The sequence below is a fragment of the Leguminivora glycinivorella genome, chromosome 25, assembly GCF_023078275.1.
Source record: "Leguminivora glycinivorella isolate SPB_JAAS2020 chromosome 25, LegGlyc_1.1, whole genome shotgun sequence".
Taxonomy (NCBI): Eukaryota; Metazoa; Arthropoda; class Insecta; order Lepidoptera; family Tortricidae; genus Leguminivora; species Leguminivora glycinivorella.
The window spans coordinates 5934756-5948789 of record NC_062995.1 but is presented as its reverse complement, the minus strand read 5'-3'; the positions used below and the strand labels follow the sequence as shown (position 1 = coordinate 5948789).

The following is a 14034-nucleotide window of genomic DNA, read 5'->3' as shown; positions in this document are numbered from 1 at the left end:
TAACCTAACCTAACCTATTTTTCTGGTAGCAGCGCGTTGTGTGTAGGGGTCACAGTTCTAACCTAATCTACTTTTCTGGAATATGATGGATCTAATTTATTGTACATTTTTTTTCATTATAACTGTGCTTTAGAAAGAGTTTGTGTTATACAATTTATTTATTATCGGAAATAAGCATTATACTCAAAGTATGTTATACTAAAATGTTATTCGAAAAAATGATCATTATACTAAATAAGAATTATACAATTTGTTAGTATATTATTTGTTGTTATATGATTCAATAATTATATCAAATGATCGTTATAACGACTAAAAATATATCAAAAAAAGTTATATCGATCGATACGCACCCGTAGATAGTTGCTTAAAGTTTATGAGACTAACACAAAAACAATATTTTTATTGAAATTTTATGCTTAACTAAATATCGTCACAAAACTGACAGTGAGGTAATTTTTGATAACGACTTGCACTAATTTTGGTCCCAAATTTTTAAAATATCCACTTGAGTGATTTTGTGTTTTGTGCATTATTTGTAAACTATGTAAAGTGTGCACTGTGCAATAATATCGCCTATGTACTGTAAAAAGTATTGTATTCTTAATAGGTGTATTTTCAATGACAAAAACATGTATAAATATTATCAAAAGATAATCTTATCATTTGAATATTCTCATCGCCCAACTATTGCCTCCCTTATAAAAGAAAACTAGCGTAAATTGATCTCCTAACACAAATATATCTCACTAAAATCAAGGTCAAATTATAATGGATATACTACATTAAATTTAGGACTTATTACACAGTCTAACCACGCTAGTTAAGATATCTTAGTCACTGGAAAACTAATTCCAATTTAGACTTTATACCTTTAAAAGTACAGTATGCGGTTGAAGCATTTTTCTATGGTTGTTGTCAGTACAAAAGTGAGTCATTGGTGACGTATGACTTTGTTACATACAACCGCTTGAAGGACATCATATTTGCTATCCAACTTCATTCAAAGCGTTCGCTTTTTAAAACGTTTAACTTTTTTTGTGCAAAAAGAATACTGCCAGTGTTTTTTTTACTTTTATTATAAAATTATTATACTTTAGAACGTCTGTTAGTGTGTAGATTTTGAATTTGGAAGTGTTTTTTTTAATAATGGATCACCCGGCTTTTGCTGAGGCGGGAGCGGTGGCCGGTATTGAAATATGGACCATTAATAGAGGTAAGTATTTAAAATATATTTTATCTTATGTTTAATAAGTTCTTTTATTTTATTTTTGTTTATATCATTACATATTTATTAGAATTTCAGCTGTTACAAATAGTCAATATGTAGTTTCCCAGAAATACATATTTCTAAGCGTGCATTTTAGGCAACTATAGTCTAACACACCCAACTTGTCAGTAGCCGAAGGTGTCAAGACTCAAGTTTCAATGTACCGTAAATTGAGTGTTTCTTTTTTGAAACTTTTTGAAATGTGATTTTTGAAGTTAAGTTTTTGATTGCTTTTTCAAAAAAAAATCCCATACGATGTTTTCTTACTTTGTTACCATTTTCCATACATTTTGTATGGGGTAACAAAAATGTATGATAATATTGATAATTCAGGGACACCTTTTGTTTCCTATTGAAAGTGCTCACGATTCTGAGTATAACTGACCTGAAATTCCCTAAAAATATCAAAATAAAAAAAGGAAAAAAAGAAACGCTCAATTGCCAATAAAAATATAGATTTCTCGTCCAATAAGAGGGTGTGCCTCAGTAAAAAAAATATAAATAATTATGTACTTCAAGTAAATGATAGAAACCATCCAAATTCTAATAATAATATCCTAAATATGACTTTACATTTTCACTATAATTTCAATTATCATGAAACGTTATTAATTTCAGAAATTTGAGCCAGTGCCCATCGAAAAGAAAATGTATGGAAAATTCTACAATGCGGACTCATACATCGTGTTGAAGGTGAGTTTTTTTTTTTTCATACATACGTATGTATTTTAATTATTTTTATGCACATTATATATATTTACTTAAAGTTAGACTAAAAATAAATCTTGGAAATGAAAAAAAAAAATGGGAAAACCTCGGCTGAGAAACGTACGCACTAGTTCCAGGTGCCCGAAACTTAGGTTATTTAAGTATTATTACACGAGTCTAACTAATTATTACTAGACTAACTGAGCTGCAAAACATACCTACAGTCACGCCTGTCTCACAGGGTAGGCAGAGATCACAGATTTCAATTTGCTACGACTGACTTTCGCTTAAAGTACTTTTATTACGTTCCTCATACATGCTCGTTGGTTTCGAGACTTTGGAGTGCACAAACGCTCACGAAACGCTCACGAAACGAAACGCTAGTAGATATCTATCTCTATCGCTCGTGCGTATTGGCGCGACAGAGCCAGACTAACTGGCGCGGCGTTTCGTTTTCCTTTGGCGTCGGAGAAATGCCATTCGGCTACGCACGCTGGTGCCGTAGCCGAATGGCATTTCTGCGATGCGAAACGAAAACGAAACGCCGCGAAAGGTAGTCTGCCACTGTCGCGCCAATACGCAAGATCTCATTATCCGCTAGGCTTGTGTCGTTCACGAACTATGAACTGTTAGGAATAAAATCCCATCAATGACCGAAATGAACTGAATCTTTCCGTGGTCTGTGAATCGGTCTTTGCTCATTTAGTTCAGTATAGGATCGGCGAGCGCGAGCGGTTTGGATCGAGAACGAATGTGTGACTGCGCCGACCGAGAGCGAGAGCTACTTAGCAGAGCAACAAAAAAAGTCAAGTTTTCATATTAAACTTCGGTTACTTACAACCTTTCGGCCCGGAATGTTACTATCTGTAGACTATTCGTATCATTTTGACACTATTCGGTTCCATTCGTTCTGATCTTTCTGACCGCAGTGGTCGCTGGTCTGGCTGAACTAAATGAGCAAAAGACCTAAAAGAGCGAACTAGTTCGTGGGAGCGATTGAACGAGATCGGAGCGCTCCGATCAACGAACGAAACGGCACAAGCCTATTATCCGCGCCATACGCATATCTACGAGCGTTTCGTTTCGTGAGCGTTTGTGCCATTCGGCTGCGCACGCTGGTATATCTGCAAATTATGCAATATTTGAGCCACAAAAACCCTGAAATATTAACCAAAATCTAATACCTTCTCTGTCAAATTTTCTTACAACATTCTCTTCAACTTACCTTAACTTATTTCTATCTGACGGTAAGGCCTTCGTCATTCCTTCCTTTGGCCTAGACAAGTTGTATTGCAGCACTAACTTTTTTGTCACAATGGATACAAGGATCTCCGTGATGGGTGAAGGTACTTAAGGATCAGGGAACCTCTGTAATGTTTGTGGAATGGGAACATAATGGGAAGCTTTTTTGCAACGGTTGCATAATGGGATACCTAATAACTAATTATTTGAACCACAACACGTTTCCACTGCATTTGACATGTATTTGATACAAAATTAATTTCATCAGAATTTGATACCTAACAAAACTTCACACGTCAATCATATTTTAATAGGTTGAGGATAGTGAGTATTATATTCTTTGTTGAGGATTGACATCAAAGTTGCATAGGTATAATCTGTTGATTGACCTCCATGAATTGACCTTATTTCATGTCAATTATGTCAACCAAATACTTATGAATTTGACAGTTCTCTTATTCGTCTAAAATAAATATTATGTTCTTCTTAAAGCTCGGCCACACATGGGCGTTTTGTGAGCGTAGGCGGAGCGTTAGCAGAGCGCAGTGATAGCGGTGCGCCGGACGAACGCTGGCATTGCGCCCAGCGGACGCCGGCGGGAACTGACGAGAGCGGATTGCGAGCGGATTTGCGCTCGGATTGCGAGCGGAACGCCAGCGTTCGTCCGGCGCACCGCTATCATTGCGCTCCGCTGACGCTACGCTATCAAAACGCTTTATCTGTGGCGTAGTGGTCCGTCTTGCAGCTTCGACTCAGGACACTTGCATGAGCTTCAATATTTTGACTTGCACACCGAACCGAACGCCCCGCCCCGCTGAACGCCCAATATGAGCCGTAGGCACACTCACGGCCCAGCCACGACATTGGTCTAAGCGCGACAGCGGTGAGCGGCAGCCATACGTGCGAATGAAAAGTCCCATCGCTGTGTCTCGCTCCAATGTATGGCCGCCGCTCACCGCTGCCGCGCTTACGCCGTGTCTTGCGTGGGCGACGGTCGCGCGACCGTCGCGCGACCGTCGCCGTCGCGTCTCATTCTTCCATATCGATAAGGTTTGATTTCGTATGCGTCGCATCGCCGTCGCGCGACCATCGCGCGACCGTCGCCCATGCAAGACACGGCGTTAGACCAATGTCGTGGCTGGGCCGTCAGGGCTTATTGAGCCTTACTTTGGCGGAAGAATGGAAATCCTTTCCCAAAGAGCCTCATGAGGGATAACAGGATATCATCATCATCATCATCACCATCAGGCCTTACCTTTACTACTTACTTTTTACAAGCTTTTTTTTATATACTACGTCGGTGGCAAACAAGCATACGGCCCGCCTGATGTAAAGCGGTCACCGTAACCTATGGACACCTGCAACTCAAACAGTATCACATGCGCGTTGCCACCCCATTAGAAACTTTGTACATTCCCTTTTGCTGTGTTAAGTACACAGCAAAAAGGAGTGTACAAGTTCTAAGGAGGGTTCGGGTTGCCGACGACTCAAAGGACAATAGACGGAACAAGTTAGTTCCGTAAGTCCTCCCGTCATCAGCACACCGCACCCTCATTGAGCTCTGGCAGCCTTACTCACCGACAGGTACACAACACTATGAGAACATTCAACTTGCCTTGTTAGTATTAATCATGTTAGTTTGGGTCAAAACGTAGAAGCCAAATTTGACCCACTTCTCGGTTTCCGATTGAGCTGAAATTCTGCACACATATGTAAATCACGTGACAATGCAATATTATGGTATCATGGAGCTGATCTGATGATGGAGCAGAAAGGTAGTCATAGGAACTCTGTTATAAAAAGTCGTATCCTCATCGAGTAAGGGCTTTTTAGAAACGTCTCGATATGACTGTTGAAAGGAAGGTACAGTCGGCGATAAAAGCTAGTGCCAAAAATATTTTTTTTTGCAAAAAAACTTTTTTTAGACAACTGGCGACGGTCAGTCAGCGTACTCCTACGATGCCCACTTCTGGCTTGGCACCAAGACTACTCAAGACAAGAAGGGCTCCGCAGCCATCTGGACGGTGACGCTGGATGACATGCTGGGCGGACGAGCTGTCCATCATAGAGAGGTCCAAGGTCATGAGACTGGGCAGTTCTTGGGGTATTTCAAGCCGGGTGAGGTTAATTTTTTAGCTAAATGTAAAATAAATGCAAATAAGCACAAAATGTCACGATAACATTATAAGATAGAAGGGCCTATTTTAGACTTTAGCTAGCTTTTAAGTTTAGTCTTAGTTTCTTATATAATTAAGTATGTAAACATGTTCAGATAGAAGATAGATAAGAAGAAAAGTCTGAAGTCAAAAGTAAGTTGTCCAGAAAAATTCGGCGCCTGAATTCTTCATCTTCATTGCGTCTTGGTTGAGAATGTTGAGATGGCTGCTGCGGCTACACTTGGCTGAATTTCTCTTGTCCAGCTTCTAAAAAATCACATAAAAATCACCGTTATTTCCATCATAACAAGATTCCCCTTTCGGAATTACCAGAGCTCTGATTTACACTTTCACGATTTTTACACATATTTAAAAATTCGTGAATATCGTGAGTGTTGTGTGTCGACAAGGTGACATCCCTAGTGCACAAACTGTTCAAGTGGGTAGTCAGGACCAAGTGCGGGTAGTTCGAAAAACTCGTACAGCTAGAAGATGTTGATGTCAACTTCAGCCAGTCTGCTCCGAGACCACGGGGACAATGCCGTCCTTGAAACGTCGGAGGTTAGTGTTTAAAACATAGTAAATACGTGATTAAGTCCCGTTTGCAATTTTTAAATATTACCAGAGCATATCTGTCATTCGGAATTATCCTAATGCACCTTAAATATTTCACTTTTCATAAGGGTACTTACTTGTGGATAGAGCTATCCAGCTCGTCGGCTAGTTACCTCAACCAGAAGCTTCGCGATTTCTCTGAAAAACTTGTTCTGTTATTGAATGTTTTTAATTTCCCAACTGCGTAACATGACCACAGTTTTGGTCATTATGTGTAGATGAGGCAGATTGTCCTTTGTTTTTCTCAATTATTTGTACCTGCCATCTTTCTCATTTTTAAGGAATCTCAAACCTGTGTTTTCTCTGTTATTTATAGCCATCAGATACCTGGAAGGAGGAAACGATTCAGGCTTCAACGAGGTGGAAACGAACGCTGGAGCGGAGAAGCGGTTACTCAGGCTTTCTGGCTGCGACAACATGAGGATTGAGGAGGTCAGTCATAAATAAATAAATAAATAAAAATATTACAGGACATTCTTACACAGGTTGACTGAGGCCCACGGTAAGCTCAAGAAGGCTTGTGTTGTGGGTACTCAGGCAAGGATATATATAATATATAAATACTTATATACATAGAAAACATCCATGACTCAGGAACAAATATCCGTGCTCATCACAATAAATGTCCATACCGGGATTCGAACCCGGGACCGCGGCGTAGCAGGCAGTGTCACTACCGACTGCGCCAGACCGGTCGTCATAGTCAAACTCACATCATTTTTACTCTAAATGGGCTTACACAGACTAGCCGAGGCGAAGACGTGGCCTACGATGGAGCGAGCTCGCCTAAAAGTCCGATGGTACATAGAATGGGGACAGTTAAATTGTCTCATTTAGCTCTTAATCTTATACTATTAAACGAGCAATTCTTGTATATTTATTTATTTATTTATTTATTTATTTATTTATTTATTTATATAAACCGACGATCTCGGAAACCGCTCTAACGATTTCGCTGAAATTTGTTATTTGGGGGTTTTCGGGGGTGAAAAATCGATCTAACTTATCCTTAGGTCCCGGAAAACGCGAATTTTCGAGTTTTCATGTGTTTTTCTTCGCGCGCCATCTCGTGTGCAGTAGTTGTATTGTTAAGACAGAATTCTTTCGGTCGATGTAAGTACTATTTATTATAAAGACTAGATGGCGACACAGATCAAGGCCTCGTATACGAAACAACAAACATTAAGTAACTTACAATTCACGGGCGAGGTGTTATAATTTTTTCAAGTCATTTCATATTAATGAAAAGAATACTTAACACGAATAGAAAAATTCACTATTTGAGCTTTTGCTGTAAAACGCGCGCCATCTCGTGTGGAGTAGTTGTGTTGTTAAGGCAAAATTCTTTCGCTCAAACTAGATGGCGACACAGGTCAAGGATACGAAGCAACAAACATTGACTAACTTATAGATCTTATGATTCGCGGGTGACAAAACTTACGTATTCATTAAGTGTTTTAATTATTATTACGAATTTTAAGCTTCTTCCTTTATCTCAGTTCTATTTTAAAACTCAATACTTTAAAAACAGAAGTGCTATTACATTCTAGAATTATCCGGAAATAATAGGCACAATACCGCCATCTCTATTTGAGCTTTTGTGGTGAATCGCGCGCCATCTCGTGTGGAGTAGTAGTACTATTTATGATAAAACTAGATGGCGACACAGGTCAAGGATACGAAGCACAAACATTGACTAACTTATAGATCTTATGATTCGCGGGTGACAAAACTTACGTATTCATTAAGTGTTTTAATTATTATTACGAATTTTAAGCTTCTTCCTTTATCTCAGTTCTATTTTAAAACTCAATACTTTAAAAACAGAAGTGCTATTACATTCTAGAATTATCCGGAAATAATAGGCACAATACCGCCATCCCTATTTGAGCTTTTATGATGAATCGCGCGCCATCTCGTGTGGAGTAGTAGTACTATTTATGATAAAACTAGATGGCGACACAGGTCAAGGATACGAAGCAACAAACATTGACTAACTTATAGATCTTATGATTCGCGGGTGACAAAACTTACGTATTCATTAACACGAATAGAAAAATTCACTATTTGAGCTTTTGCTGTAAAACGCGCGCCATCTCGTGTGGAGTAGTTGTGTTGTTAAGGCAAAATTCTTTCGCTCAAACTAGATGGCGACACAGGTCAAGGATACGAAGCAACAAACATTGACTAACTTATAGATCTTATGATTCGCGGGTGACAAAACTTACGTATTCATTAACACGAATAGAAAAATTCACTATTTGAGCTTTTGCTGTAAAACGCGCGCCATCTCGTGTGGAGTAGTTGTGTTGTTAAGGCAAAATTCTTTCGCTCAAACTAGATGGCGACACAGGTCAAGGATACGAAACAACAAACATTGACTAACTTTTAGATCTTATGATTCGCGGGTGACAAAACTTACGTATTCATTAAGTGTTTTAATTATTATTACGAATTTTAAGCTTCTTCCTTTATCTCAGTTCTATTTTAAAACTCAATACTTTAAAAACAGAAGTGCTATTACATTCTAGAATTATCCGGAAATAATAGGCACAATACCGCCATCTCTATTTGAGCTTTTGTGGTGAATCGCGCGCCATCTCGTGTGGAGTAGTAGTACTATTTATGATAAAACTAGATGGCGACACAGGTCAAGGATACGAAGCAACAAACATTGACTAACTTATAGATCTTATGATTCGCGGGTGACAAAACTTACGTATTCATTAAGTGTTTTAATTATTATTACGAATTTTAAGCTTCTTCCGTTATCTCAGTACTATTTTAAAACTAAATACTTCAAACAGAACATTCTAGAATTATCCGGAACTAATAGGCACATACCGCCATCTGTTAATTGTAATCCGTACTAGCAAGTAATGTTATTATTACAACTACAAACAAATAAACACAGTATTTAAATGATAATGCAAACATATAAGTCGTCGTCGATAAATTGTTTGCTGTGCTGTAAAATAATAATTACGAATTTTAATAATTTCAAGTAAACAGCTAAACTAAACACTGTGTTTAATTAAAAGCAAGTATAACAATTGACTACACTCTCTAACTAATCAATCAACGTGTTGCATAACATAATAACATGTTGGTAACGTGTGACAATTTTGTACATGAATGTTGAAAATGTTAAAATACGTGTTGTAGACCAAGAAAATAGTATTTTAAAATGTGTATTTGTTACATTCGTCCACACCAAGACTTCGAAATGCCTCGAAACCTGCGAGAAAATTATTTAACTTCAACTCACGCAATCAACCCTCATCACAAGAAAACATAGAAGAAAAACCTCCCAACCAGGATTCTCGAACTTCACCCGGGCAAGAAACGCTATCTTTAGCTCGACCTACGCGTGCTGCAAAAGAAAAATGCACACAAAATTTATCTATAATTATCAGTGAAGAACGATCATATGATTTAGATGTTCAACGTGAACGTAATCGCTCGCGTGCATCCCAACGTGCGGCCAATGAAAGTGCCGAACAACGTGAACATCGACTTGAAGATATGCGGCAACGTGCATCACGACGAGTGGTCAGTGAGACCGTCGAACAACGTAACCAACGTCTCAAAGATATGCGGCAGCGTGTGTCTCAACGTGTAGCCAATGAGAGCGTCGTACAACGTGAGCGACGTCTCGAAGATATGCGGCAACGTGTGTCACAACGTATAGCCAATGAGAGCGTCGAACAACGCGAGCAGCGTCTTCAGGATATGCGGCAGCGTGTGTCACAACGTTTAGGCAGTGAGAGCGTCGAACAACGCGAGCATCGTCTCGGTGATATGCGGCAGCGTATGTCACAACGTGTAGCTAATGAGAGCGTCGTACAACGTGAGCGACGTCTCGAAGATATGCGGCAACGTGTGTCACAACGTGTAGCCAATGAGAGCGTCGAACAACGTGAGCAACGTCTCGAAGACATGCGGCAGCGTGTGTCACAACGTTTAGGCAGTGAGAGCGTCGAACAACGCGAGCATCGTCTCGATGATATGCGGCAGCGTATGTCACAACGTGTAGCTAATGAGAGCGACGTACAACGTGAGCAACGTCTCGAAGATATGCGGCAGCGTGTGTCACAACGTGTAGCCAATGAGAGCGTCGAACAACGCGAGCAGCGTCTCGATGATATGCGGCAGCGTATGTCACAACGTGTAGCTAATGAGAGCGTCGTACAACGTGAGCAACGTCTCGAAGATATGCGGCAGCGTGTGTCACAACGTGTAGCCAATGAGAGCGTCGAACAACGCGAGCAGCGTCTTCAGGATATGCGGCAGCGTGCGTCGCAACGTGTGATCAATGAAAATAATGAACAATATGAGCTCCGGTTGGAAGAACAAAAACGTCGAGATAGTAGACGTCGCGCAGCCATAGAAATGAACAATTTACCGACATATAAATGCGCCGTTAGTACGGATGTGTCATATCACGCCTTAGGACCGTTTGAAGTTTTGTGTATCCATTGTGGTGCATTGCATTTTCCCGAGGAACGTGTTTCCAACCGCATAGATAGAAATTCTTTCGGTGACTGTTGTTTGCATGGACGAGTTTCAATGGACGCACCAAACTTTTCAAATGAATTAGTTCGTCTTTTTTTGTATCGTCACCCACTTGCGGAAGAATTTCACAGAAAAATAAGAAACATTAACTCGTCTTTTGCATTAGCATCTTTCAATGTCGAAGATGACAGAACAATAAATAGTCACGGAATTTATAGTTTTATTGTGTGTGGGCAAGTGTATCATAAGATGAATATGACGGCTCATCCAACACAAAACGATGAAGGTGTTTTTGAGCGACCGCTATACGGCCAACTATACTTTTTAGATACCGATGACGCTGTTAATGAAAGAGTTAACCACCCTCTTAATCATGGAATTAGTACCTTACTAATGGAGATATTAGAGTGCATTATTCGAGCGCACAATTTTTATGTACAGGGATATATAATGATGCGAGAAGTAGAAGAGGAAACTAATCGGATTGCTTCTGACCAAGGGATACCTACACCGTACGTAAAGCTTTTATTTAGATTACCGGAGGAGGCTGACTATAGAAGGTATAATATACCAGCCTGTAATGAGGTTTGCGCAGTGTTTACACTTAATGCTGACCAAAGCTTCCCAGATAATGAAATGATTGTTCACCAACGTAATAAAACTATTGTCCAATTAAAAAATACCGATAAGCGAGTGGACCCATTTACTTATCCATTATTTTACCCGGCTGGTACACATGGTTATAGTCCAGATTTGCAGTTACAAATGCCATATGCTAGCCGCAGTCATTTAACTCGACTTGAGCTGGCACAATACAGACTTTCATTTCGACCCGAACTTATAAAATTCTTAGTGCAAGCGCCATCTACAGAAGGGCCTGATTTACGACAAATACCTTTTAATGCACTTCATTTCGGAGGCAAGCTATTTCAACAATATCTGGTAGACACATACATTCGTGTCGAACGTGACCGTATTCAATGGATAAAATATAATCAAAACAAGATTCTAGCAGAACAGTATACTGGTGTAACGCATTTCATTAATACATTAGCCGAAAAAAAAAATGCCACAATCGGTGAAAAGATTATTTTACCTTCGTCATTTCCTGGTTCGACAAGATATTACACGGAGAATTTCGAAGATGCTATGGCTATTGTTCGACGGCTTGGGTCGCCTGATTTCTTTATTACTATGACATCGAATCCAAACTGGCCGGAAATAAAACAGGCATTGCAAATACAATTAGAGGATGGGACAACCTTGGAGCAGCTTCCACAGAACCGTCCTGACATCGTGGCACGAGTTGCTAAATTGAAATTTGACCAATTAATAGATGATTTGGATAAAAAACAAATATTTGGAAAGGTAGCGGCTTTTGTATATACCATAGAATTTCAAAAAAGAGGCTTACCGCATATGCATTTACTTATCATTTTAACATCTGATGACAAGATTCATCAACCAGAAGAGCTCGATGACTTGATTTCAGCCGAAATACCCGGAAATCATGACTTAGAGTTAAGAGATCTCGTACTCAAATGGATGATTCACAATCCGTGTGGAGATTTAAATCCCAACGCAACTTGTATGGTTCATAAAAACGGAAGAACAAAGTGCCGGTTCGACTTTCCTAAGCCCTTCCAGGAAGTATCATCGTTTGTAGATGATGGAAAACCAAATTACCGACGACGCTACAACCCACAGTTAGATCCTCAAAGTCCCCAATTCTCCCACGAACAAGCAGTTTACCGCAAAGATGTAAATGGTCGTCGTATAACACGAGACAACCGCCATGTAGCCCCATACAATGCGTATTTATTAAAAAAATATAACTGTCATATTAACGTTGAGTATGTAGGCAGTATTTTGGCTGTGAAATATCTTTATAAATATATTTATAAAGGACACGATTGCGCATCAATCAAAGTTATAGAAGAACAAAGAACATTGATTTATAATGAGGTAAATACATACATTGAAGGACGTTGTGTAACCCCGCCAGAAGCATCCTGGCGATTATTTGGATTTGAAATACAAAAAAAAAGTCATAGTGTCCAACGACTGGACATCCACTTACCGGGTCAGTATCGAATCGCAAACTTAGATCACGTTCAGGAAGATTTAGCGGATATTGGTCAAAGAGGGTCCACTTTAGAGGCATATTTTAGACACAATAAGCAAATTAAACAACAAAGAGAACATAACCAGCTAAATGATATAGAATGTCATTATTATTGGCAAATGCCTGAACACTTCAGATGGGTCGGAAGAACAAGCAAATGGGAGCGGAGACTTCGTCAATTACGTGTCATTGGTAGGATTCACAATGTAAATTATATAGCCCAACCGGAACTATACCACTTGCGATTGTTGTTATACCATGTAAAAGATGCGACAAGTTTTGAAGACCTTCGAACTGTCAATGATATGCAGTATGAAACATATAAGCAAGCCTGCTTAGCGCGTGGTTTAGCCTACGACGATCAGCAATGGATAGAAGGGTTACAAGAATCTGCGTTGTCTAAAATGCCTACAGCAATGCGAAGTCTTTTTACACAAATATTAATTTACGGATGCCCTGAAAACCCAAAGCGACTATGGGAAACCTTTAAAAACGATTTGGCAGAAGACTTTATACGCGCAGCTCAACGGAATGGACAGTCTATTGAAAACGCAATTCATCGCGCCTACAGAATTATTGCACACAAATTAAACACTGAAGCAACTGAGGGCAGAAATTTCCAATACTGGGTAAAAACTTATGGCTTCGCTGATCTTGAGGATTGTGATGTTGAAGATAGTGAAAATACGCTAAATACGGATGAATCGGCAGTCTTAGGAGAGCAAATGTATCAACTACTAAAAGGAAAACAAATAGAAATAGTTGATGCTATTCTTCATGCTGTAAATGATACAAATGGTGGCAGAAAATGCTTTTTCATTGACGGTCCGGGTGGCACTGGAAAAACATTTATCTATAAAACTCTATACTACTTGCTTACTGGAAAACGGTGCAATGTGCAATGTATGGCCTTTACCGGTATAGCTTCCATATTGCTGCCTAATGGTCATACTGCTCATAAAACTTTTGGACTTAAAGTACCCCTAACACCAGACTCAGTTTCGAGTATCAAACCTAACTCTTCAAAAGCCAGAAAATTAGCAGAAATCGATGTCTTTCTTATGGATGAAGCTCCGATGCTTCCAAAATATGGCTTGCAAAACATTGATCAACTTTTACGATCTATTGGAAATGAGAATCTCCCTTTTGGTGGTAAAGTGATAGTACTTGGAGGAGATTTTCGCCAGTGTCTACCAGTACAACCGCGAGCTAATAAATCTGAGTTATTAGATCTGTCCATTAAGCGTTGTTCCTTATGGTCCCTGTTTCAGACGTTTACTCTAGAAGAAAACATGCGAGTTGATATAGAGCAACGGGAATTTGCTGATTATTTATTGAAGGTAGGCAACGGTGAACTGCCATTAAACACAATGGAAGAGATTGAATTGCCACAAAACATCATA

The 14034-nt window shown here is 39.4% G+C and overlaps 1 protein-coding gene across 1 annotated transcript in view; it reads left to right on the top strand.

The window, feature by feature from the left end:
* The first annotated feature begins 1134 nt into the window (after positions 1–1134).
* The window catches only part of LOC125239384 (gelsolin, cytoplasmic-like), a 38879-nt gene continuing 25979 nt past the window's right edge, over positions 1135–14034 (top strand). Inside the window, exons 1-4 of the mRNA XM_048146952.1 lie at positions 1135–1207; positions 1884–1963; positions 5146–5338; positions 6308–6423. Coding sequence (XP_048002909.1) covers positions 1150–1207; positions 1884–1963; positions 5146–5338; positions 6308–6423 — 447 coding nt within the window. The 5' untranslated portion in view covers positions 1135–1149. The remainder of the gene's footprint in view (positions 1208–1883; positions 1964–5145; positions 5339–6307; positions 6424–14034) is intronic.